General features: G+C 54.9%; 1 protein-coding gene and 1 non-coding gene across 2 annotated transcripts in view; one reads left to right on the top strand and one right to left on the bottom strand.

Annotated features, from left to right (window-relative positions):
- The window catches only part of LOC119098320 (cubilin), a 16,663-nt gene extending 8,639 nt beyond the window's left edge, over window positions 1-8,024 (bottom strand). The window contains exon 1 of the mRNA XM_037221242.1: window positions 7,955-8,024. Coding sequence (XP_037077137.1) covers window positions 7,955-8,024 — 70 coding nt within the window. The remainder of the gene's footprint in view (window positions 1-7,954) is intronic.
- Window positions 8,025-15,519: 7,495 nt separating this feature from the next.
- Window positions 15,520-15,591, top strand: TRNAE-CUC (transfer RNA glutamic acid (anticodon CUC)). The gene has a single exon. It is a non-coding gene; the product is annotated as a tRNA-Glu (tRNA).
- Window positions 15,592-27,124: the final 11,533 nt, after the last annotated feature.

Raw genomic sequence — 27,124 nt, 5'->3', positions numbered from 1 at the left:
CACGTGACGTCATGCGTACGCGGCATTACGCTTAATGCCCTGGCGGCGCTGCTTTAAAGGCAATCCTCAGCGTGCTTTTCAACGGATTAGTAGGAGCTCCCGAGTTTGAGAAGCCAGCTGAAAGCAACGACGCTTTAAGATGGCACTAGAGCGATTCGACATCGCATTTACTGCTCAGCACCTAAAAGCTTGTTAAGTGACGCTGGGGGACCCCGCCCCGGTTTGCATTACACTGCCAAACGCTGCTTATCCCAAACAGACTGCACACACCAACGGGTCCCAACCACTGGGCGCGTTTTACACACGTACCAAGGCCGGCACGTGCCGACGGCGCCGCAGTATTAACAAGTCGCTTTATCAGCGTTTCGTCGCCTTCATCTTCTTTCGTCAACTCGAATAACACAACTGTAAACCGGATTTAGAATACCCCATATTTGTTATTCAGCTGCGACAAAAAATGAACTCCCAGCCAGCGGGAGTTGGCTGCGGTCGATTCCCCGGGCAATCTGCATAAGCACGACGACGCGACAACAGCCCGAGGGAAAACGCAATTTTCCTGGCGGCGATGGCAGCGGCGGAGGCGGCAGCGCGTCGGGGCGCTGGAGGGGATGGGGAGGGGGGTTTGCAGCGCGAGAACGCGTCTCGCTGACGGGGCGAGGCCGAGAGCGGGCGCCGCTGACCTGGACGCACCCCTAATGAGATCGATACGCTCTAGGTTCGATTGACCCAGATCTGCCGGAGGCTGGCTGGCCGATATAGGGATGACGCCGGAGCGGGGCGGCTCGGGATCCGTCCCAGCTGACTGGACGGCCCCATCAGTGGCACCGAGCCAGCTCGCGGTGCGCAGCGCGAGCTGTACCGCGAGCTGTACCGGTCAGCTGTACCGGCCAGTCCGGGCGGACGCCCGACAGGGAGTCAGAGCCCGTCGCCGCAGCCGTCGGCTGCGAGATCTGACCGTCTCCCAGCCGCCCCGGCGTCAACACCATCGAACTGACCGGCCTTGGATAACGGAAGCCCCAGGTGCCAACAGGGCATCCCCCGCTGGCGGTATCGATTTGGCAGCTCGCCAAGGAAATGAGGCATCCGCGACCTTGCACATCTGGGTCGAAGCACCCCACGCGTGCACTTGAAAACAGCCCCCCCGTCACTTCGGCGGCGGGGGGCCCAAGCAGCACCTGCGGCCCGCCCGCCGCACCAACCGCGGGCAACACATGTGTCAACCCTGCCGCGGACAAACAGGACGATATACGCCAGCGACACCGTCCGCAGCGTCGATGTCGTTAATCTCGACCTGACAGCTGATTAACCATCACTATAGAGGTGGGCATTGTTCGCAGCACTGGCGGGTGGAGGGCAGACACTATCTCGTTTTGCCGATTGGAGAAACTGAAGAAGGACGAGCCCGATTATATCCGGAGGCATGGCGGTGGAAAGTTCACTTAATGCCCAACAGACCTGCGAAAAAACAAGAATGTTTCGAGGCCTCAAATGTGACTCGCTGGGCCAACGTTCTTTCTTGAACCACTGTATGCTTCAATGTTTAAGCACGGCTATTTACCGCTACACTGTATGGTGAATTTACGTACACGGCCTACTTAAATTCGATGATTGTTCATACGCTGCGGTGAAAAAGTCAATTTGCTGGGCATGCCAAATGCTGAGTTAATGCCTTGACATATGCATATGTTAACCTACACACCCTCCTTCCATCTGGCGGATGCATGTGTACGCACTTTATCTATGCATACGATGTTGGCGATATCCGCGTACTTCATTACGCACACGATGTTGACGTCAAAGTGATTTGTGCGTCATTGTCTCCGCTACTATCCCACGGAGCTGTCGCTGTTTGCTGTGTTAATTAGCGTATGGACCCTGGCAGCCACGGAGACTTGGGCTGCTGGAAATAAATCAAAGAAAATGATTTTCCCGGTTGTAAGAGAAATTGCCCAAAATCCGAAACAATTTCCATACCTTGTCATGCCAAAGTTTTGCTAAGTCCAGAGTCTTCAATCAAAGTCACCCAGATTGCCCTGTGTTACGAAACGATTGCGGAAAGGTCACGTGTGCGCCAGGCTTCCCATCACTTTTCTTCCCACTGCGAACCAATGCACCAAATCGCAAGTCCATGCAGATATGAACCAACCAGCTCGTGCACGGAGGAATGGCATGAGCCCAGCTGGTTCCCCCAACTCGAGGAATGTGCGATTGACAATAAAACAATGTTATTAACAACTGTTGCGGAATACGCGGCGCGGGCGACTGATAACATGCCGTCCGGCGTGCAGGCAGCGGGACGGTAGCGACAGCGGTACGCACAATGCTGTATCCGAATGGCGACAAGTGACATTAATAACTGCAGATCGGCGGCTGCTGAGGCGACAACAGGCCGCTGCTGGCTGGTCTGATCCGCCGTAAAGGGGGGCCGGGGCCGGAGCCGGGGCCGGAGCCGGAGCCGGAGCCGGAGCCGGAGCCGGAGCCGGAGCCGGAGCCAGAGCCGGAGCTGAAGCCGCGCAGCCTCATTAGCGAGCGGCGCCCCGTCATCCCCCTGTCCAGGTGACATCGATCGCCGGGCAGATATTTGTGCCGGCGGACGCGGAAGCCCGGGGTCCCGGCGCCGGAGCGACGTGGCAGATCGACCGCGTACCGGCCACCCCTCCCGGCGGCAAAAGTCGGCGAACCCCCTTCCAGAGACAGCAGTCGCAACTGGAGCACGGCGCATTCCCGGCTCCGGCATATGGTGTTCCGCCCTGCCCAGATCCCGATCTAGGAACAGCCTCGGTCTACTGAGATCTCCGTCCAGACAGCTGACAGTGTGCATACACAAAGACGGGGTAAATTCACGACGCCGGACGGCCGTGCCCAGATTCCAGTGTCGTAGCCCGGCGGCCGGCGCGTCGGCGCGGCCGAGATCCCTCTGGCAGCCGGCCGGTGCGTCGGCGCAGCTGAAGCCCATCTGGCAGCCGGCCGATGCGTTAGCGGTCGAGGTCCCTCTGGTAGCCGCCCTCTGCTACGGTCGGACCGCTGGCGCATCTGGCAGCTCCCCAGCCGCGATCATCGGGGGGGGGGGGGGGCTGTCCAACTGAACGCATCTCCGCATCAAACAGATCGCCCCGGACGCCGGATTCAATCAATACGGCGCAGCAGCGGCAGGTCCAAATGGCCGGGTGCCGAGCGATCTCGTCCCTCACGCGCCGAGCGACCGCCGAGAGGGAGTCAGACAACCTGCGCCAGGCACCTGCCGCCATCATCAGACGCACGTGAGCAGATTATGGCCGGAGGCGACTGGTTCCACGTCAAAAAACTGAAAGCTGCCAACGGCAACACGGCCCAACAGTGTCCGATCGGCTCCTCGTTCCATTCGTTTATTGATTCTGACTCCCAGAATACACCACAGGATCTGCCAGGTGGCAAAACTATCGCACAGATCACACGATTAGTGGCGTCTTTTCCCTGACTTCGCTCGCCACCACTCGGTCGGGCGGTTCGAACGCGGGCGAGGCCATCAGCCGGCGAAGACTGAGCGCCGCTGCTGCTGGAGGCCGCACTGAAGGGGTGCGGCGTCACCCAGCAGGCTCCTCCAGCGGGCCGGTCTCGGCTCGGCCTCGTAACGACGGCATGGGAAGCCTCTCAATGTCAGTGAAACTCGGGCGGAAGGGCACTGCGCCTGCTGTGGCGCCACTGAAGACGGCCGAGAGGAAGCCTAGCGAGGCCATTTAAAACGTCTTACAGGGTATTCAGCGTGACGTCGCCGCAGCCAGCCAGCCAGCCAGCCAGCCATCAGCCAGCCAGCCACAGCCAGCAGCCAGCCAGCCCAGCCAGTCATCACAGTCGCTGAAGCGTGACGGACACGGAACCTCCTGGACTAGTCGCTGTCACGTGAATCCCAAGTTTGGCCGGCTGTCCGCTCCATTAGTTCTCTGGTGCCAGTCCTAAAATGTATCGCTCTGGAACACGGCTCGTACAGCGGTGTGCGCATTGGTGAGCTACACAGGTCTACATGCACGAGGCTGTAGAAGGGATGGGTTGGATGGATTAGCACAGAATATCTCATAACGTGTTATAATGATTACCTAGTAAGTCGCATCGATGCAGAGCCGACTAGCCGTGACCGAAGCTGCGCCGTGCTGTACTTGGCGGCGAAGGACGAGCGGGGGTGGTAGCGGACGTGAGACGTCATCATCATGCAGATGGTATCAAGGCGCAAACGAACAGAGCCCGCAACCGACACCATGCAATTGGCATTAGCAGTGATTGGAACATCCCTCTTGCATGTGTCTGGCGGACGTAGCGCCTCATGGTGATCGGGCGTCGACGAATAAGCTTAAAGACGGCGCTTTAAAATTGTCTGCCTTTCTGCGTGGCATCGCCACAACGACTTAAAGCAAGGAAATGTAGGAATTCGAAACAGTTCACTTCTTCGGTTACTGAAAATTCGCAACAAGCGCAAATTACTTTGCATGGACACAGATGGCGATATAACTGACCTGTATCGCTATGCACTACGCACATGGCCCGATCACTCTCTGTTTAGGTCACTGGGTTGTATCCAAGGTCAGTTTCAAGGCGCATGACAATGATCGCTTTCCGGTCTACTCCTTGCGCTTCCCCGGGCTCAGCAGTGCTCAGATTACGTAAGTTGCTCAGTGCATTAGCGAGAACATTATTCGCATAGATAAGACAGTAGCATCAGACCCAACTATATCTCCATTCTCCTGGTTTTTCTCCGAGGAATAAGGCCAATACTACTGTTTTATCAATGCTGAGATTGCCTAAGGCTTGTAGCCGGTACATTACCCTGCGCCGCGCAGTTGGCTTCACCTCTATTTGTACTCGGGACCACAACACTAATCCTCGGACCGCTCGAAGACGGCCGGACCCATGGTTTACGCCCCAGAGCGTGTGATCGTCTGCACACTGAACCCACGCGTTTGCCAGTGCTGTTGCCGCTCTCCGTTCCTGTCAGCGTTGTTCCGTTCTGTGTTTCATCCAGCTGCCATGCTGGCGATGTGGGATCCAGCGGCCTCCGCCTGTGTCGCCTCACCGTTCCCGTACGTTGGATGTTCTAAGCTTTGGTCCGCTTGCTGTTCATCGAGCGGGGAGGGAGGTGCGGGCACTGTGGTGATGTTGCAATAATGCAGCAACCTCCTGCCTAAGCCAACTAGCTCGATGCGGAAGCTGGAAAATATGGCAGCATATCTTATGAAACCTTTTGTACATTTTGTTGAAAATTTCAGGCGGTACGCTTCGATCGAACGACACAAACCTGCTCCACAGTGTGGGTAGAAGGGCCCTGACCTACAATAGTTGTGATCAGTTAACGTGAAGAACTTGCCCAGCCCCGAAGAAGTTCATTGTAATGCTTGTTAACCTCACATGGAACACTTTCACGCGACACAACCCCTCGACAAACCCAGGTCAAATCCAAAATCCAGATAGACCACGGAACCCTGCATCAGCCGGTCCGGTGCAAGCGACCAAAACACGCTGCGTGTAAAAGCGGACGTGCCTGTTCTCTCCGCCCCGTTGGCGCAAACGTCGTTCGGAAGTTCTGTGTACAGCGCGTGCTCAACCTCCAGACGGTCGAGCGGTCGTTGCCATAGGAGCCGCTTACCACGACATCCTAGTGTCCTTCCCCTCCTCGACCGCCGCTACTAAGCCCATCCGTCTCGAGGCATGTCGCATCGACCAGCCGCGCCGAAGTGCCACGCATGCCATCTCCGACCCCGTTCTCGTTACGCGTCTGGGGTTTTAATGTCGCGTGCGACGCTGGCGCCGTACGCCGCTCGCCCCCCTCTCGGCGGTCCCCGTGGACGTCACCGGTTCGCGTTAATCAGGGCCGCCTGCCTGGCGCCTCGCTCCATTAGAGGGCGCCCGTAGGAACGCGTGGTCGCCGAGGCGGGCCGGGGCCCCTCTTCACCTCCACCGCTGGTGGGGGAGAGCGGCGCTTAGTGACGGCTCCCCGGCTGGACAGCCATCAGTACTGTCCTCCTGGGGCGAGCAGGCCTCCAGCCACAGCGGCCCCGGGAGCTGCAGCCGTTCACAAGGCGGCAGGACGGGGGAGCGCGCGCTATTCACAGCTGATAATAAAACGGCGGCCCGAATGGCGCGCCAGTAATTCGGCAGAAGTTATGAAGCGTCTGCTCAACACAATCAAAAGCGGGTGTTTTGGAGGGGATGCATCGCATACAATTGTGATATATGCAAAAAGAAAACCAATTCGCAGCTCGCGGCCCGTTATGCAGACAATGACGGTCGCTACGCAAACCATGGAGGGTTGTTACGTAGACCACGACGGGTCGTACGCAGACCACGGGGGTCGCTACGCAGACCACGGCGGGTCGTTACGCAGACCACGGCGGGTCGTTACGTAGACCACGGCGGGCCGTCACGCAAACATGGCGGGTCGTTGCGCAACCACGACGGTTCGTAACGAAGACCATGGTGGGTCGTTACGTAGACCACGGGGGTCGTTACGCAGACATGATGGGTCGTTATGCAGACCAAGAATGGCCGCACGCAGACCACGAGGGGTCGTTGCGCAGATTACCACGGGCTGTTACGCAGACCACGACGGGTCGTTACGCAGACCACAAATGGTCGTTACGTGGAACACGGCGGGTCGTCACGCAGACCGGAATGGTCGTTACGTAGATCACGAAACGTCGATACGCAGACCACGACGGCTCGTTAAGCAAACCACGACAGGTCGTTACGAAGACCACGAAGGGTCGTTACGTAGACCACAACAGGTCGTTATACAAACCACAACGGGTCGGTACGCAAACCACAACGGTTCGTTACGCAAACCACAACGGGTCGTTACGCAGACCGTGACGGTCGTCCCGCAGACCACAAAGAGTTGCTACGGCTGTGGTGGGAGCCATAACCCGCTGTGCGCAGCTCGAAAGACATACCCCATGCGGGATACCGTGTACTTAGAGGCCAGCTCGGTGTCACCAACGTGGTACCACCAGACCAGCCATGCGCGTGCCAGTGTTGAGGTCCAGGGTCGACATGCGTTATCTCGTACGTATTATTTCCCGATTCAACTGCGTGTATGTTTACATCCTGCTATCATCCTTATCGCAACACGACTGTCTAAACGTAAAACTCGGTGGCCAGCTGTATACAAACGTGTACGAGTGGTGGGTGGGGGTGTGGGCGGCTTGGCCCCCCGAGAATCAAAACTGTGGGAGATATATACACGAAATTCACAACGCAGTTAAGGCCCTATGCAAGCTCATTGGTGTTCACAATTAGGTCTCTGTGTAGTGGTGCATGGGTCAAGTAAGGTCGAATAAGGTCAGGCTTGACACCAGTGTCCGTTGTGCCCACGGATCTCCACATGCAACCGGCGCTAACCTAGATACATTTTCCAAGCAAAAGGTCCATCGGGGTCATACCAGGTCAGTGACCTTGTCTGACTTCTACAGGTAAAAATGGCTTAAAAACCTGCGACATTATCTTAGTATTTGAATTTAAAACCAGCGCCAAGAAATACACTAGGGCTGTGTTCTTCAAGCACATGGCTGATCGAGGTCATTCTAGGTCAATTTCACACTCACCTTCAATGAGCCAAATAAGAAGCCTGCTGACGTCCTTGTGTTCACTGAATTTTAATGAACTTCAAAAACGATCCCAAGTTGATCTTAATGTTATCGCACGGCGCGGCAGCAAACTCACCTTCAGAGCCTGAGAGATACCGCTCGTCGGAGGTCTGGGTGCAGATTCGACCGTCAGGTGCAGGCGCCCAGTCGACCCTGCCGACCCCGCCCGAACCCGTGCCGACCGGGCCCGCATCGATCCGTCCGGCGGCCGTTTCATGGCCAGATGGCGAGATGAGGTGGGCGGCAGCCGGCCGGGCATACCCGCAAACCGGGTCCGCTCCCAGGCCAGACCAGCCTCTCAGGCCATACACGCATCCAGGCCAGATCCGATTCTCAGGCCACACCTGCTTCCCAGCCCAGACCCGCCTCTCGGGCCAGACCCACTCCGCCGGCCAGAGCCGCCTCGTAAGCCATGCCAGCCTCTCAGGCCACACCCACCTCTCGTCCAGATGACACAGCTGTGCGGCGTCCCGCCTGGTCAAAGGCGACGGGAGTCGCCCGGTCAGAGGTGAGAGGAGCCGCCCCCAGAGGTGAGAGGAGCCGCCCAACCAGAGGTGAAGGGAGCTACCCAACCAGAAGTGAGAGGAGCCGCCTGACCAGAGGAGGGGGAGCCGCCCAACCAGAGGTCAAGGAAGCCACCCAACCAGAGGTGAGGGGAACCACCCAATCAAAGGTGAGGGGAGCCACCCAACCAGAGGTGAGGGGAGCCACCCAACCAGAGGTGAGAGCAGCCACCCAACCAAAGGTGAGGGGAGCCACCCAACCAGAAGTGAGAGGAGCCGCTGACCAGAGGAGGGGGGAGCCGCCAACTAGAGGTGAGGGGAGCCGCTCGATCAGTGATTCTCGGGCCGGGGGGACGGGGGTGGGCAAGGTCGCACCGCCGGCCTCGTCCATCTCCGTTTCGTCCCCGTCTCGGGGCCAGACGGCTGGACGCTATCGACCGGGTGGCGTGTCTGGGCCGGGCCACGTGAGCACCGGGTGGCGGCACCGGGGACGGCATGAGGGACGGCACCGGGGAGGGCATGAGGGACGGCACCGGGGACGTTACCAGGCACGGGACGGGGACGGCACCGGGGACGGGACGGGGACGGCACCGGGGACGACACCGGGACGTTACCAGGGACGGGACGGGGACGGCACCGGGGACGGCATCGAGGACGGCACCGGGGACGGCACCGGGAACGGCACAGGGAACGGCACCGGGGACGTCACCGGGGACGGCAGAAGGGACGGCACCGGGGACGGCGCCGGGGATGGCATGGGGGACGGCATCGGGGACGGCATGGGGGACGGCACCGGGGACGGCACCGGGGACGGCACAGGGAACGGCACCGGGGACGTTACCGGGGACGGCACCGGGGACGGCACAGGGGACGGCACCGGGGATGGCATGGGGGACGGCATCGGGGACGGCATGGGGGACGTTACCGGGGACGGCACCGGGGACGGCACAGGGGATGGCACCGGGGATGGCACCGGGGATGGCATGGGGGACGGCACCGGGGACAGCATCGGGGACGGCATGGGGGGGGGACGGCATGGGGGAGAGCACCGTGGATGGCACACCTGAACTATGGCCAGGGAACGGGCAGAAAGTGGGCCGTGTACCGGGAGAGGGTGGGGTGAGGGGACTGACACCTTATGCACGCGGTCTCCATATTCCGATGAGCTCTCGGACCTTATTCTGATAGATCGCAGCGGTCACCAATTAACCGTCATGCGACACTGTCACGATTCGATGTAAATATACCTTTTTTCCTTTCGTTTGCCACGTTTTCCTGGTATCTGTAAAAAGTGCAATTTTGGGGCACTTGGTGAAGGCCAGCCAGGGTCACACGATCACTGGATGGGGGTACGGCAGTGTCACAGTGAGAACTGGCGGGGTCACGTGACTTCTGGATCAGGGTAGTGCTGAGTCACGTGACTTATTGGCGAACAATTGAATTTGTGAACCTTCTTCCCTTTGAGGCCAGGCCAGTACATCAAAGCAGTGTTTGTCCAATGTCGGCTCACCTCAAGAATAAAATCCTGGAAGACTGCCGAAGCATCGAGTCGCCAACAGAGCTGCGTTGTTGACGTCGTTCTCGACAACCCGTATAGTCATTAGTTACGCCATCGCGCGTGTCAAGATGTCTTTAATGAGGGGTGAGCGAGTTCGCACATCTTGGCAAAATAACGGGCTCCAGTCAGCGGCGCCTCGCTGGGTCGTGGACGTGCAGTCAGGCCAGGTCATAAATACTGAGGACGGCGCGCTATGGGCAGCGGAGGATGGCATTATTTACGTTTGTTGGCCTGTGCAGCGGATAGAGTAGTAGGTGGGTTATTCCCCCCTCCCCCCCCCCCCCCCCCGGTAAAAAAACGGCGAAACATGGAGCAGACACCAACAGCAGATATCAGCAATAACCCGCGAGGCCATTTGCCACCGCCAGCATGCAGTACCACTGGCTTCGTGAGAGGGACACCCGTCACTAAAGCTGTGTGCTGACGAGCGGCGGTGGCGAACGCCTGCACGCCGCACGCCCAGGATCGCACCGGCAACGGCTCGCTGCCACCAGCACCCCCGCGCGGCGACCGCGGCGTCGCAGCGTGACCAGCGGGCCGGGCGGCAGCCGCGACCCCGCCGGTCACGCCCGGCCGCCGCCGGCCGGAGCCGCGGTCTGACGCGGGACGCGCTCCACTGACGTCACACCCGGCCGCAGTAGGCGGCCGCCGCCGAACCCAGCCCAATGTGCCGGCAAATGACCGGGATTACGGCTCGGGAAACCAACACCGTCTCATTAGCTCGCGGATTATTCAGAGATGAATGGTGAGATAGGATATCAGAACGCCGAGCGGTTTATCGAAATAAAGTGACAAACGAGATAAATGGCACCCACTGACTCAGCCGCATTGACTCCGTGACGTAGATGCGTCAACTGACGAAGAGTGATGCACCGTATGGTGAAGCAGATCTGTACTGTTCCCAGCCTCCGAGGCCGATGATTCCTGAACTCGCCAAAGACGGTTAATGCGTCTAAACTGCAACACGCAGCAATAAATAGCGCCAAACCCAATCTCCCTCGACATGCAAATACGTTGAGCACCAAACATGCCAAACACCCGGTATTAGAGTTAAGGGGCTGAACGGAAGCAAAGGCGCTTCTAACACACTGCCAAACAGCAACGCAACTAACGCGCTTTTGCAGCTGGGGAACCAGCTGACGCGTAGTCTGCGCCACGAGCCGCTGATGACCGTCGAGGGGGTTCGTCCGGGTTCTCTCAGTGACGTGATGCGGCCCGCGGTCGTCATCGGAGGGAGGCTGCCGCTGCTGGCGGGCGGCAGGCTGACGCATGTTCAGTCCCGTGCCCGTAACCCCTGCTAATAACTGAGGCCATATATTGCCGAACACCGCGCGCTGCCGAAGTGGCGGATGGCGGCCGACGAAAGATGAGACAGAATACGAACCAGGGCCGTGGTGAGCTCTGCCGCTGGCGGTGACCGTAGCTGGGCGGGAACGCCTGCCGGTTCGGTTTGCTAACCCCACGGCCCCGGTTCAGCTCACGTCATCACGGTTCCGAAGGCAGCGTGACCGCTCTGCCCTGAACGGCTCGCTCCAGACCGCTCTGCCCTGGACGGCTCGCTCCCTGACTGCTCTGCCCTGAATGGCTCGCTTCCTGACCGCTCTGCCCTGGACGGCTCGCTCCTGACCCGCCCTGCCCTGAACGGCTCTCGCTCCTGACCGCTCTGCCCTGGACGGCTCGCTCCTGACGCTCTGCCCTGGACGGCTCGCTCCTGATCGCTCTGCCCTGAACGGCTCGCTCCTGCCCGCTCTGCCCTGAACGGCTCGCCCCTGACTGCTCTGCACTGAACGGCTCGCTCACTGGCCGCGCGGCTCCAGAAGCACAACCGCCAGCCGGGCGCGGCCGCCGCCGCCCGACCCCCTCCCCCGTCCGTCTACTCGAGCGTCCCAAACTCGTGAGCGCGGTTCACGGGGCCGCCCTCGCACCAGTACCGCCACACGGCCTGGCCCCCGGGCTGCGCGCTGGGGCGCGGGCCCGCCGGAAGCAACCCACACGGAGCTTGTGGCCGCAGTCCGGTCTGAAGCGCAGACGCGGCCCACCAAGCCAGGCAATTATGCGGCGCGAGTGGGGTCCGGCCGACAGCTGATGGGCCGAGTTGGCGGTCGAGGCGAGGGACCATATGGTGTGTAATGCATACGATGCAGTGGGCGGGACCGCCTGCACCACACGGAGACCTCGCCCCAGCTCAGTCGACCTGACGTCTGGTTCCGGGTGAGTAACCAGGTTCCGCGGAGGGACTGGTGGACCTGACCTGGAAACCGTGATCCGGCCCAACTGAACCTGCGGTTGAAGCTGCTCAGCAACCGTAGTTGAGCGAGGCACGGCCGTGACACGAGGCGGACGGTTGTCGGCGGATGGCGGTGGCGGGGGCGGGCGGGGCTCCTGGCAAAAGTGGCCTCGTCTCGTAGAAACCACGCCTCGTGGATGGTGGCCATCTGGTAGAAGGAGGCGCAGCGGATGCTCACCGGGTCAGTGCTGCACTGCACGATGGCCTCGATGTCTGCGGGCAGGTCACCGGGTCAATGACCGCCACGCCCACTGCCTTGCACGCTGCGACTTCAGGACGGAAACCGGTGTTGAGGCGGGGCACCGCTGATGGACCTAAGAGGGCGCTTCTCGATGGCCCGCCCCAAAACCGCAGCCATTGTTGAGGAGCCACAGCACAACTTCCGGAGCACATTGTACGTTTTACGTTGAACTTTGCACGCCGGACGTCTGCACGTTGTACGTTGATGTTGCGCATCGTACGGTATTCGTTAACCCCCAACCCAGTACACAAACGGTCCTTAGTTGGGTTCCTCAGGATTGTGCGGGCCGCCCCTGGGTCCAGCTGGACCTAGACGCGCCCCAGGTCCAACAGCAGTTAAGGTGGGTGCGTGGCCCCAGGCACGGTCCGCGTGCCGTGCGGTACAGCTGCACCCCGAGACCAGCATGCTGTCGCCGGCCGTCTGCCGCCTCCAGGTCTGGGAGCGGCGGCGGCATGTTCCCACGTGTCCTGGGAACCCGGACCGGGACGGAACGCGCACCGCTCACGGAGGCTCATGCGGCACTGGTGCAGCGGGGCCTGCGGCGGCTATCAAGGAGGCGCACAGCCCCCCCCCCCCCCCCCCCTCCTCCACGCCGGGTCTGCCTACGCCTGGCTGTGCGGTTGCCGGTTCCGGCCCACTTTCGGTAATTTTTTTCCACGTTGTATTGCTGCAGTATGCCGTTTTCGCACAACAGCCAAGCAAAAACGGGCTTTTAAGAAATAACAATGGGCGTAAACACAGGTGTTCGTACAAGCCGCTGGCGCCCGTTAGCGGCCCGAACACACCACAAAAACATCTGATGGACAGGTTAGATCGATTAGCACTATCACACTGAATCGTCGCCGCATACCAAATTACGGTTACCGACCTACATGGAAAGTATATGTGATTAGTTGTGACCGCCGTGGGCCGAAGCTTGTTCTTCACAGTGCAGCGGCCAAGACAGGATGAATGGTGCGACACATCAAAATGGGCTCACAGTTGCTGACGCATGACTTGGGAAGTGAGAAAACCGAAAAGTTAACGACATTCAACTGGACGATTCACTACGGTCAGTGTTTGAGGCGCACGATTGGTAGACGTACGAAAAGGCAAACCACGGTCTTTTACGACCAAGTTTCGTACAAATATGTCTACTCAGTGCAAAGAAGTTGCCAAAGAAATGATTTTCGCAACTCACCCTTTTCTTGTTCATCATCGTTCGCCAAGGGTGCCATGCGCCACGACACACAGAGCCGCCACTTGCCAGCAATCGCATATTCACGCACTCTGAGCATCTTGCATTACTCACGCTTCATCGACCCATTCGGATGCACGCGCACTCCCCCTCCCGCGCGACGCCACCGACCAACTGATGTCTTCTGCTTCGGCGGCTGCGCAGCGCTAAGCTAAGCGGCGACCCTGTGGCTTTAGCCAATTGCATAGATGGCGCCATTTTACTGCCGGACTGTGCTGCCATCTATGAGCATCAATGAATACTGTAGCAAGAATGAAGTGCCTACAGAGCGTGCGGCGTGGGTTTTGAGAGCGTCTGCTGCGGCGTGATTGCGCGAATGGCATGCAAGCGCGGTCGCTCGTGGCGGGGAGGGGGGGGGGGGGGGGGAGGGCGCACAGGTGGTATGTGGCCTACGGTCCCTTTGGGTCGCTCAGGACGACGGCCAAGGCCCAATTGGACAGCCCGAAAGATCTGAAGGGCTGGCCGTAGGCTCCCCCGCCAGGAATTCTAATGCGCCCGATTTTGGGACCCGCTTAGAACAATGCGGCTTTTAATTCGGCTAGCGACCCACCAGCATTGAACAGTCAGCTTCGTGTCAGTCTGAACCTTGGGGTCTATTGCCCAAACTGCCATGAGACCCGGGGCTGCGATCTGTAATGACTCAGGGGTAAGGGGACGCAGTCAGAGCCTTTACAAGGGCGGGACACATAGTTGAGGAAGGGCACCTGTTGGTAAAATAGCCCCAAACGATGAAAAGGCCGGATATGGCCAACTTATTAATTAAGGGCACAGTTTTCTTTGATTTATCATCATTTCTTCCTGCTATATCTGGAACAAAGGCCAGAAGCTAATGAGATATCAATTCTGTTCGAAATTTAAAGTCAAGACACTAAATAAATCACGCGCTCAGCGACTGCATGTAATACATCGCCGCTGCTCTCATAATGGTTCATTGGCCTCTTTCAAAACTGATGGAATTGAGAAGTTCCGCCAGAATTTTGATATGGGTTCTACAGATCAGTTTGAGGACCCCGCGATCGTATATTGTTGATCGAAATGGGGTAAAAAAATTGTATTGGCATCGCTCATCTATGTTTGCCTGGAAATGTAAAACATTCGGTCAGCAAAAAATAAGCGAGAAAAATGATATATAAAGCAGTTTTGAGCATGTACGCTTGTAGATCTTTGCAACAAAAATACCGACGCCAGACATAGCAGTCTCCATAGGCAGTTCAGCGTCGGCCTCGCAGCTAACACTAAGCATTCGTCGACATGCACACGAAGATCGAGAAGTAGATTAGAAGAAGGATCGACGGGCACAGAAGATCGACCAGATCATACCGGTCATCATAGGGCTCATCATGGCCGAGTGTGAGAATGTGGTCAGTGGCTTGACGTATGATGCGCGCTAGCTTAAAATCGTTAACATATAAAAATCATGCCTGACCGTGATACGGGACACCTGTTTAATTGAGCTCGTTTGCATGTACGAGAGCAATGTGTGATGCGTTATGCCTGTTTGCTTGGCATTGCTTGTATGTGGAAGTCAACCGTGACGCGTGAGGCCTGTTCACTTTCTACGTTTCTCAAACAGAACACGGCCTCGAGTATCAACAGAATCCCAGCATGTTGAGAATCTCGGCACACCTGGGCGGCTTGTTGGCGAGAGCGCCCCACAGACGACCGGACTCGTTTGAAGTCCGTCCGGCCCAGGCGGTCGAGCCGTCCGTCCAGCCGGTCCTGCGCCACAAACGCCGCGGCCCGGCATGCGAAGAGGACTCATTTTCTGCAGAGAGCGATCCGTGCAGGCCGAGAACGGCACTGGTTCGATGCGACGCCGGTGGGCTGGAGCTGTGCGGCCTGCGAAAGTATTACGTCCGATGACTCGTGTTGGTTTTTACGTTGGTACGATGGGGGCAAAAGCTGGCACGAATCGCCCTGCCAAGCCGCAGTTACCTTTTGAGGTACAGTGACTGAACGGTTAGGTGACACCTGAAGACGCGACGCCGACAACATCCGTGTGAATCTGTGGACCACGAACTTGGGTATGGGTTCCACTGTTACCACGGGACATACTTCAGGGCTACGGGCGCCGGCTGTTGCCTCCCGCATGGTCTAGTGGCTAGGATACACGGCTCTCACCCGTGAGGCCCGGGTTCGATTCCCGGTGCGGGAACATCTTTTCAACAAAAGTTTTCCGAGTTTTGAGGCTGAGCTGACCTCGTCGAACGGTACAAAGGGAAGCACTCGCCTTTCGCCACATCTAGCTGTTGTCGCTCTTTACACGACGGCACTGCTGTGAGCTGTCACACTGCGCTAAGCCGGCGGTTATTCCCGTCAGCAGCTGGGATATTAACGCCTGAGATGGTGACAACGGGAGGGCTGTCCCGCCTCTCCCATCGTCACCGAATCTAATGGGCGAGTCAGTCCGAGCTCCGGTGACAGGTCCACCCCTCCGGCATCTCAGCTCCGGCGTCACCAGCTGCTCCTCACGGGGGGACAGCAGCCTGGATGTGTCGGCTTCGCGCTCAGTCAGCTAGACCGCAAGCCGCTTTCCTTGGCTGACTGTTTAACCGGTCGCCCCCCCCCCCCCCCCCCCCCGGCCAGCTAGTGCTCTTGGGTGGAGAAAGTCCAGTAAGGGTGTCACCGGACAGGGCGCGAGCCAGCGAAAGTCGTCCACTCGGTGCACAGCCACCCTGCAGCAGAACCAGCGCAGCGTCTGTAGCAGGGGCTGAGGCAGAAGACGGTCTGTTGTGCAACGCAGCAGGCAGGAGCTGGTCCGTGACGTAGCGGGCAGAGGCCGGTCCGTGACCGGACGCGCTCGTCCAGAAAATGTCGTGAGCGTCGTCGGCGACCTGCATCTGTGAGAAAGCTTACGTGATGCCGAACACTTCAGTTTACTTCAGCTAGCTTTGATTTGAGGTTTAGATCGAGGCTATAGCAGACTGTCTATCAGAAGAAAAAAAGGTTAGGTAGAGCGTGCATCAGAAGAAAGAACAGAACAGGCTCTTTAAGCCCTCGCTATTTTAGGCGCTACCATTTGCTACCCTTTGCTGTGCACTTAGCCACAAATGTGTCGTTTCCACTTGTCAGCGACTGAACCGGTTGGTAAGCCAAAATGCTGTCTTCAGCCTATATGCAAGGAATGTTGGCCTTTGACATAGGCCAACCACTTGCCAAGTCACTGTCATTTCAAAGTCGGTCTACATCGACTTATGTCAGCCTCCACCTTGTATTTTATTTATGTATTCATTCAAAGTCAGTCAGTCAAATATTTATTTATATATTTATTTATTTATTTATTCAAAGTCAGTCTCCATCGAATCATGATATCTAGTCGTGGCAAACTGTCACATGCAGATCAAAGAGCGACACTGGCAAGCCCAAATGCGAATGAAAACGGGCAAATTGTGCTGGTGGGCCGCATGTTGTGTAAAACATTAAGGAGAGGTCAACATGAGACAATGACGTACGGCAACTTTTGAAAGGCACGCATGTCACCTGCATGTAAAGAAGCTGCGCTGCCAAGGGCAAAACAGTTAATAAAATTGGCGTAGTACTCACCAAGACAGCACATTATCAGAAGCCGAGAATCAAGGTCTGCTTAGTTCGGTGGATAAGCTGATCATGCTAGCTTAACCCATCCCCTCTACATTGGGCTACGGTCACATCATACCGCTGTTTGTAGATCGGTTGATGACAACATTGTACATAATAGCAAACCAGACAAAAGCGCAATCACATAGGCGTAGGAACGTTTCAAAAAGTGGGGATCCAAGTTCAGGTCGTACTTCAGGAACTTTTTCTGGAAAACAAGGGGGAGGGCGGGAGTAAAGATGGAGGTTATCGCTCTTGATTCAAATGTAATGACCGTTATTCTAGATAGGCATCTAGAGCTGTTTCTCACTGGTGCACATTCTTGCCAATCCCCCTCATCTATGTCATTCGGGAAATAAGGCTATCCAGCTTCCCAAGATGATGGAGATTCTCCTTTGAAAACAGAGCCACAGAATGAAGGTCCTTCTGTCATATATTCCTTGTCTGACCCCTGCTCCCGTCCTCCGTCGGTAGCCACTGTCCTGGCCCGGCTGTCTCCGAATGACTGACCGCGAACTGATGGTAGGTCTGCTTTATTGTACATTCCTGGATCAGAATTGCTACTAATTGGGATGTAAAACATGTGTTGGACACCTGCAACAGAGCCTTTTTCCGAATTATCTTCCCTTACGCCACACCACCCCAGAAAACTGCCGCCGGGAAGTTGCGTACTTTAGATATCAATTGGCCCTACGGACCTTTAATTGCCCGTCATTCAACGAAGATGGCTTGATTTGCTTTGTGCGTAGGTAGGGGTTAGCCAGAGCCTTGCCAAGAGGAACACGGTGTCGACAAAAGCCCGCTTTATGGTGATCCCCTCCCACAAGAAATATCCCCGGATATAGTTTAGTTATTAACAAGGTATGCGGTTTTCTTCGTTTCATTGTTATTTTTACGTTGTAACCAGAGCAGAAACCAGAAGCTACCGTGAAATCAATTCTGTTCGCATTTTAACAAGCGCCCGGGTGGCTGGCTAGATGCCATTCGCTCGGGTGGGGGTCAATTTGACCACGCTGAGATCTCGGGAACTAAAAGAGCTAGAGACACCAAATTCACAGTGTGTGTTGATCTGTACGTGAACTCACTAATGTTAAAGTTTGAGATTCCTAGGTTATGACTTTCGGGTCTAATAAGGCCAAACAAAGTCAAATTCCACGTTGGCCTCTAAAGTGCTCCCAGAACCTAGATAACTGTTTCTAAGCAAAAGGTCACATGTTCAGTTAAGGTCAGTGACCTTGTTTGCTCTTTTGAAGGTCATGGTGGCCAAAATCATACAAGACTGCTCTGAGTTTTGCATTTGAATACGCGGGAAAGATTACGCTAGGCAGTATGTTTTTAAAAGCAAAATGTGGACTTAGGTCATTTTAGATCAGTGACCCATTATGACCTCCAAGAAGTCCATGGAAGATGTATAATGCGGTTCCTGCTATCAATAAATTCGAGATGAGCGCCAGAAACTGTCGCATACAGCAAACCCTGGAGTAATACAACAGTTAGTGTTGACCTTGGTCTGACCTTTATATCTGACCTTAGATCAACGTCATTTTCTCACTGAAACTTTGTGTTGCCCAAGAGAGCATTTCAGAGATACATGGCTTCGTCTAACACTCCATTGTTGCATCAGATTGAACGATTGCCTGGAAATTGACTTCGCTGAAACCATGGCCTGGCTTCGACCTGCCAAAAGTCAGCGACCTTACAAAGTACATCTAAATGTCCTTAGGCCAGACGATCTGCTATTCAATTGTCTACAGCTATGCAAAGCATGCCGCAGCTGCGCCACGTCGTTTGGAAACCATTCTGGAAAACCCTTTGAGGGGCGAGTCAATTTTATCCCCACTCGAGCACGTGTTAAGGTCAATGAACCGCAGAAATCAGGCGTTTAACGACGCACGGAATAAATCACCGGTCTCCTTAGTTTGCAGCGGCTTAGTGGACTCTTTCTAAACCGGTAGACTTTAGAAGCTTTTTCAAAATGTTTTATCTGCGTTTTATAGACATTGAGGACATCGCTGGACATTGAAATTTGAGAGTGAAAATTGTAATTATAGATCGAGTGGTCAACAATGTGCATTAACATCGTTAAGCCATGTTTGTCTGGAAGTTTCTAACCTTCAGTCAGAATCGATTAGTGATACAATTTACATAACGTGGTTTTTAACATGCTCTCTCGCACATCTTAGCAGCAAAAGCCTTGACACCAGGCGTTGCAGTCTCCATAGTCAGCGGAGCGTTAGCTCAGTGGTTAACTTTTCGTCATTAGTCACCGGTGGACGAAAATGAAAACGGCTCTGAAATTATTATCTCTAAACCTTTGAATCGGTTAGTAATAAAGGTTATGTGACATAATTTTGAGCATGCATAGTCGCAAATCTTAGTTTAAAAGGTCTCGACGCCAGGCGTTGCAGTCTCCTTAGGCCGCGCAGCGTCGACTCAACAGCTAATATTGAGCCGTGGCCAACCGGTGGACGAAAACGATGACGCAACCGCAGCACCGCAAAGTAGTGCTGGAATCTGGTGGTGGAACTGGAAGAGTAAAGGTAGATTCCCTATTTTTCGTGTTTCTGGAACTATTAATCTGTCCAGAAGACGGATTAACACGGCGCCCGCCGTCTGGTAGCATTTGCAGTGGCCAACGCTCTTTGGCTTTGCGGAAGATGCGACCCAGACCATCGCTGTCCTTGCTCTCGAGGTTGCGGGCGGGCATGTTCAAACCTTGTGATGCACTTTTTCACTTATCTATTCTGAAGAAATGAGCGTTCTTAGGCAAACATGGGATGGCCTTGTTTGTCTCTTTAGAACTAATTTCGACGCACTTTATTCAACCATAATGAGACCTCCACTCTACCCAGCAATAATGAGGCCCCTTATTTCCTTCCAAGCAAGGGGCCCCTTGAGTAAAGCACCAAGGGCACATTACCGGTTCTGGTCAAGAGCTGAAGGGCCACTCCGTCCCATCGTGAAGCGTCTTCTGGCTGTCATTGCAGCGACACGGGGCGGGATCTCCTGGTCGATCCGGAGGCCATTGGAAGGATATACAACATCCAGTTGTTCCCCTCGCTGACACGGGAGGCCTTGTGACCCGCGCAGTTGGCTCCGGATCAGCATAGAGACCCTCATTGACGCAACAACGTCCTTGATCGCCAAAGGTGGTGCAATAATTGTCACACAGGCTCAAGTTCCGTGTTTTCTGTTTTCTTCAGAGATATTGATGAATCCCTGAACGTAGATTGCAGATGAAATGAGGTCCTAAGCTTGTATTAACATGGCTAATCCATGTTCGTCCTAAAACGCTAAAGATTCAGTCAGAATTGATTACAGATAAAACACTATGTAATATGGTTTTGAACATAAGCGCTCGCAAGTCGTGGCAACTTCAATGCCTGCACGCCCGGCGTTGCAGTCTCCATAGGCCGCGTGGCGTCGGCCTGAGATTTTGACATTGAACGATGGCTGATAAGCAAACGAAGAAGATGACGCATCTTCAGGAAGATAGCTGGTGAGCGAGGTAAATCGGCACGTATATCTAAATGGGGTGCAAAAGTAGGCTAAACACAACCTTAATCTGAAAAGTGGGGGGGGGGGGGGGCAGTTGATACTGCTGCCCCCCCCCCCCTCGAAAAGTGCGGGGCTATGGCTCCCCTGGCCCCCCTTTTCCTACACCCATGCGCAATCACATAAAAACGCATCATTAGCGAATGTTTAACTGTCCTGATGGCTCATTTGGTTGAAGTATTTGCTTTTCCCTATACACACCTGATATGCGGTGGGTTCGTGTTGCTTTAGGTGCTAGCTGTTTGCCCTTGATGGGGATGACTCGTGGCTGGTGGCAGAGGCCGCGTTAAAGATCCGGTGACGCCTGAGAGCAGGGCGGACGGTATCCAGCACTGCTACACGATAAACTTCTACCAAGTTGAACAGGCCACAAAGTTCTTGCCCTTGACATGAAATTTTACTATCGAATGGTGAGGGTCAGGACTCAGGAAGCAAGCACTGCTCTGCATAAACTCTAAACCCATAAATTCATCCATTCAAAAAGTTCGCAGACTAAATATCTAAAAGCATATTCATGTTCATGTTAGTCATATTCAGCCATGTTTTAACCCGACATGGCCTAGCTTAAACATATCTATATAAATTATGTGGGAAATTATGTGGATAAATGTGCCCTGATGTGGGAAACCTTCTGGACTTATTAGATGGATAGTTCAAACTACTCTGCACCTTAAAAAACAACAAAAGGGTTGGATGCCTACCCCCTACCCTCTCCCCGCTCAGTACTGCGGTCAATTGCCACTAATGAAAGTGGGCACACGCGTCTGTACTAAGTACTTAAAGAAGTGCTTAAAACAAGTACTGCACGGCACAGTATTTTGGAATTAAGGATTATGCACTGCCTGCCTCAACGTACGTACGTGAAATAGCGCTAAAAAGCGAAAGTCGCTGTTTTCCAACCGGTGCACCCGGCGCGCGGCCCGCGAGGCATTGCCGGCCGGCGGGACCGGGCCCGTGCATGCCCAGACGGCGGTCAGTGCTGAAGGAGGTCGCAACCGCCACCGGTCCGCTCGTCAACAACTCCGACTCTGCTGAGCCCGTCGAAGTGGTACGGGGCTCAGCACGATACCACCTCTGGCTCTGCTGAGCTTGCCGAAGTGATACGGGGCACAGCACGATACCAACTCCGACCCTGCTGAGCTCGCCGAAGTATTTCAGGGCACAGCACGATACATTGCCAGGTGAGATGCGTCATGTTTGGGGATTGAGCGCTTTGCTGCGTAGAACTAGATTTCCCGAAAATGTAAACTTTAAGCCGTCCAGACAGTGAAGACAGACTTACGATTATTTCTATCATGCATGAAATATATCGCATCGTAATTTATGTGTTGCCCATTAAACATTAAGTTAAGTGGCAAGTTGCCCCGCTCTCGAGCTTGCGCTGTCATATTCTGTGATGCTGACTTAAAAGCTCCGAGGCAAATTCTACGGGTTGCCCTTAGTGATGGACAGCCAGGGATGGAACTTTGCGTTTTTCATTGGGGGGGGGGGGGGGGCATGAACCTTGCCCATCCTATTTCCGAGTTGCATCTGTTCGCGAACTTTGTCCACTTTACTCTGCGGCCATCATTTTGACTCAATATAAGAGAATCCTTCAGCTCCTGGTTTTCCGGTGTTATGCGCCTCAAAGCTCTTGCGTTGACTTCACGACCTTCGATATAACAGGAGGTACTGATTAAACGACATCGCAGTGCTTAATGTTTAACAACGAGAATATTCACGGTGTTCAACAGTTCATCTATTCAGAGGATGGGCACAGAGCAGCAGATGGACGTTTGTACTTTTGTAATGTTTCTTCATAGATATCATAGATCTTCATAATCCCAGCTGCCACCTACCTAACATCCTTGTTTTGATACCTAGAACTTGCTTGTTCATGCATCGCACGTGTTATATTCCTTATTTTAAAAGTAGGAAATTTTCGCGCGTCTTCAAGACATTCAACACATGCAGCATAGTATTTGAATATCTTCATGTTAACAACACAAAACGTGCTACTCATATTCCAGGGGGCTGGCCGTAAAGCGTCAAGAGAGAATATTGCGTCAAAAGTCTACTAATTGTAATAGTTTCGCCGCTTTCTGCTACAACTACTAACCTTTCAATATTCGTGTCACGGCATGTCTCTTGGACGGCATTGCGAGTTAGACAATGTACACAAGTCACTGTTTTTGCATTTAACCATTCACTGTGGGGTTTGGCCGCGGTGCCCGCTCTTTCCGCCAGGATGGGTGGCAGGCGTCGCCATGTGGCCTCAGAAGCACCAAGTGGCAGTGACACCCCAATGACATACAAACATTCATTATGAGGCAAGCAACTTCCAAAACGCAACTTTTTGCGGGTTTCGCTTTATGTGAGTTATTGGACACTGTCTTTATTTTATTTTTTTTTTGGGGGGGGTTAAGTGTCTTTCTTTCAAATTGAAACCAAATTGTGAGTCCACACAAAACCTTAAATCATCTTTACTTAACAAACTGGTAGGGTATCGGCAGCCAGGCTCACACGGCCAAGGCCAAGCAAAATATAATGGTGGCCCAGCCAGAAATTAGGAGGACAGTCTAAGATTGGGGGGGGGGGGCGGCCAGGCCAGCATTTAGGGGGCAGCCCAACATTGGGAGGGAGGCAGCATAGCATTTGGAGACCCTTGCCCCCTCCCCCAAGGAGATGCGAAGTCCCACCCGTGAGCAAGCTTATTTATTTTGCATGCACCAGATTGGTGACGCATTTACGACCTTCATGCTCCCCTGATATTGAAAAGACCCAAGATCTCTGACATCACCTTTGTTTGTGGTCAAACAATTATCGCGGACTTGCTGACGCCAAGTGGTTGACTGTGCAATGATTCTTTCCATTAGTGCAGTGTGCACTATCTCATACCCTAATTGGTGTTCTGCATCGTCCTCCTCAGGTAGTCACCGAATCCAGACAACTGCCACTGACTCGAGAGGATCCATTCAGCATTCTCACCCTGGGCGATGACGGCTGTGCTGGCGGCTCTGCTGCTGGCCGGAGCAGCCACATGCAGCCCCCTGTACCCTGCAGCGACCGGCTCGTCGCACCGCAAACGACCCTCCCCCGCCAGTCGTCTCCCTGTATCCCCAGCGAGCTGTCATCGCAGCGGCGGTGGGGACGGCTGGGCCCCCACTGCGGGGTGAAGTCGTCGTTGCGCCTCGCTTGATGTCGTGGAGGGAGGCATCGAATCCGAATGTCGTTCATCAATACACCCTACGCAAAATCGGATCGGGGTCGCCGGTGCCCGTTCGGCGACGCTTGCAGGCAGAGAAAGGCGCGTATACCCAACGCCTGCGAAGAGGTTCAGCAGCTCGACAGCCTCCCAACCAGAGTACACCACGAAAGGAGATGGCTGTCCCGTCAGCACATGACAAGCATTCCTCGCGGGCGGGAGTTCGCGTTGACAGCGTTCCCCTCCGCTGCGGAGATGGAGAGTTTTCCAGCAGGCGTGGAAGAATGACTGGACTGGGTCGTCCTCGATTTCCTCGGTGGATGAATGCCATGAGTCGACCTGTTTCTTCTCAGCATGCTCAACGAAGGGTTGTCAGTGCTCCCCCAGCTGATTTTAGGAACTCCCTACAATGGCACATCACTGCTCCGACAAGTTCCACGAAATCAGCGCGGAAAGAAGTCGCAGCTCCATTGGTGCCATGCCGACATTCCCCGCAGCAGAAGGTTACCAACACGTCACCACCTCCTCAAGAGTCTTCGCGGGGGGACGGGCGCAGCCCCACCTTCGTCTCAGCACAATCTGCAGATGAGCAGCATTGCGCCGTCCGTGAGCTCACAGGCAAACGGAGGGAACAGCGACCCTCGGCGAACCGCAGCAGCTACCTGAAGGGTGAAGTCAAAACTCCAGCTCCACCATCCAGTGACTCTCAGCAAAATAACGTGGCAGCGATATCGCTGTCGTCACGGAACGCCTCGCAAAAACAAATCCCAGAATCATCAGAGAACGACGCCATTGCGTCTCTCTCCCCTGCGCCACTTGAGGCCCTTAGCCCACCTGTACCGCCGACGACGCTCTCAGCCCTCCCTGCAGCATCGCCCTCCCCGCCAGCGCCCATCATCCACTCCGACATCTCGGCACTCGCCGTCGGCGTCGTCGCCACGCTCGCCAGAGGGCTGACCCTGCCACTGACGGCGTCCGCCGCCATCTTGCTTCGCGTCGCCGACCTGATGGCGGTGGCCCTTCCCGCGTATGGGGGCGGCCATTGGCCGGGCGTCCGAGGCGCTGGAGGGGGCGGCGACCGTGGCCACGCGCATGGCGCCCGTCATGGTGCCCCTGCTCGTCGGCACGCTGGAGGAGGTGATGCTGCAGGCGGCCAAGGCGGAGGCGTCCGCCGGGGTTGGCAATGCGTCGAAGTGGCTGAAACTGAGCCATGACGGGGATGTCATCACATCTAGCGACGTCGCCAAGAGTGGGGAGCCTGTGACGAACGCAGAAATCGCTGCAGTGCCCGGCAGTGCGAACGCGACGGGTTCGCAGGCCGTAGGGGCGGTGATGGACTTGACAGAGGGGCCGCGGAAGAAATTTGTGTTTGAAAAATTAAGAAGGAAATTACTAAACTTGGCGGAGAAAGAACAGTGATGTGGCTTTATCATGGCATGTTTGTGTGTGAAGTGAATTATAGAGAATCGCCGCGAACTGAGAACTTGGGAAAATCCTGAGCATTATTCCGGGAGCGTTGTCACAGAGCGTGGATCGCGCCAGTAGCGGTAGGAGTTGGTGCAGCAGAGCAACGCACGAGATACCTTGCATCGGGCACTTCTTCTAGTGATCTGCTGCAAACATCTCGAGAGGGAAAGGCACGGACGCCGCCGTGTCCAGCGCGTTCTCCGCCCCGGGAAGTCATTGGTGCAGGGGCTGGATTAGTGCTTGCGACAACGAATGTGTAAGCGAATCTGAGCCAGCGATCATCAGCTGGGCGAGTGGGTAGGGCAGACAGCGCCGACGACAGATGTCACAGTGACAGCGCGAAAAAATGTTTCGGTCTTCAGTGTCCCCGGGGACGAGGAAGAAAAGACTCGAAACCGAAACTGACTTAACAACAAACAAGATGAGGTGGTGGTCGAATGCCATGCTAGAATGCTCTGTGAAGCAAGTTGTGCGCACGTAAGCTTTGTTTGCGATTTCGCCCCGCATACGTGATTTTGAATGAGGCAGTTTTAGAAGAAAGCGTGCAAAGGTGATGATCATATGAGCGTTTTAACGTATTCTACTAATGATTGGGAAAAACATCGCTCACAGAACGTCAAGAGCGATAACGTCCGAAGTTCGAAGACATCGGAGTGGCTCATCCAATCATGCTGTTACGCATTTACTTTTTGTTTCATCCAGCTGTATCCATTCGATGTTCACTGTTAAGGTTGTGTTAGGGATGCTGTGATGAAATGCCAGTGGTAACGTTGGTTTATTGCGAAGAACCACAGCGAAAGACGCTGAGCGACCGATAGCCTTTGATGACATCAATCCCGTACAATGTAAGGGACAGGCGTGCTCGAGGCACTCACCGACTAAGTTGCAGAACACTATACATACGGGGGTCTTTTCCTTCTGTATGAATCGAGATGAAGTGTTGTGTTTATTGTGCTCCGGCGCAGACTGTCGTTACCCGAGATGATCCAGGAAACAAGCACCCACCACTAAGGAACACAGCCACCCTTGCCCGCGAATAGACAGAACTGCCAACATTACGCCATTCTGGTTACGAACAGGAACTGTCATACAAAACACGTTGACGTACGACTCATATAAATGCAAAAGAAACGCCACAATTCTTCTGAAGACAGCCCTTTGTCGGACAACGACAAAGTACATGTGGTAACTGCCGCCTCCGTGGCCTTGGGGGAAAGATGCTTGACTCGTAATCCAGCGGCACTGGGTACGAGTCCCAGAGTGGGCGCATTGTTGACCCGACTGAAATGGAAAAGCCAGCTGGCAACTGGCCAACGAGGTTCAAACCCAGACCCGAGGTGGCCGTGTCGCAGCATTGTGCGGCGCGTAAAAAACCCTCCGCATTCCCGTATGGCGAAAGGGCGGAGGGCAAAATTAGCTGTTGAACTGGACGGTACGCGTGGGATGGTGAGTTCGGGATACACGCAACAATGCTTATGCTTAGCAGGTACTCTGAATCCGAAGTCATCCATACAAAACCATTCGGAATAAATTTATAAAAAAACATGACGAATCATTAGATGCGTAATAATTAGCAAAACGTTACACAAGCACTCTACAACTCACTTTTTGTTTCCTGAACGGGGATGAAATATTCTTCCCAATTAAAAATGGGCTTGCAGGTGGAGCTCTAATCACTGAAGTACCCACGATATATAACATCGCAGAACATTTTTGACCAATATTATGTCCATGCCAAACAGTATGCTTGCTTAAGAGACCAACTCGTCAATTTTTTTCCATCACGGGGTTGACATTTAGTTTTCGGTCAACATGGCCATGACATTTAAATAATCTTGTCCTCACAACTGGCACTTCAGGAAAGACATCGAAATAATGGTAAACGTGAAGGTTGAGCCCAATAGGG

This window comes from Pollicipes pollicipes, unplaced genomic scaffold (assembly GCF_011947565.3).
Source record: "Pollicipes pollicipes isolate AB1234 unplaced genomic scaffold, Ppol_2.1 Scaffold_4740;HRSCAF=5597_pilon_pilon_pilon, whole genome shotgun sequence".
Lineage (NCBI taxonomy): Eukaryota > Metazoa > Arthropoda > Thecostraca > Pollicipedomorpha > Pollicipedidae > Pollicipes > Pollicipes pollicipes.
Note: the sequence above shows the minus strand (reverse complement) of the source record. Positions and strands in the feature narration are given on the sequence as shown.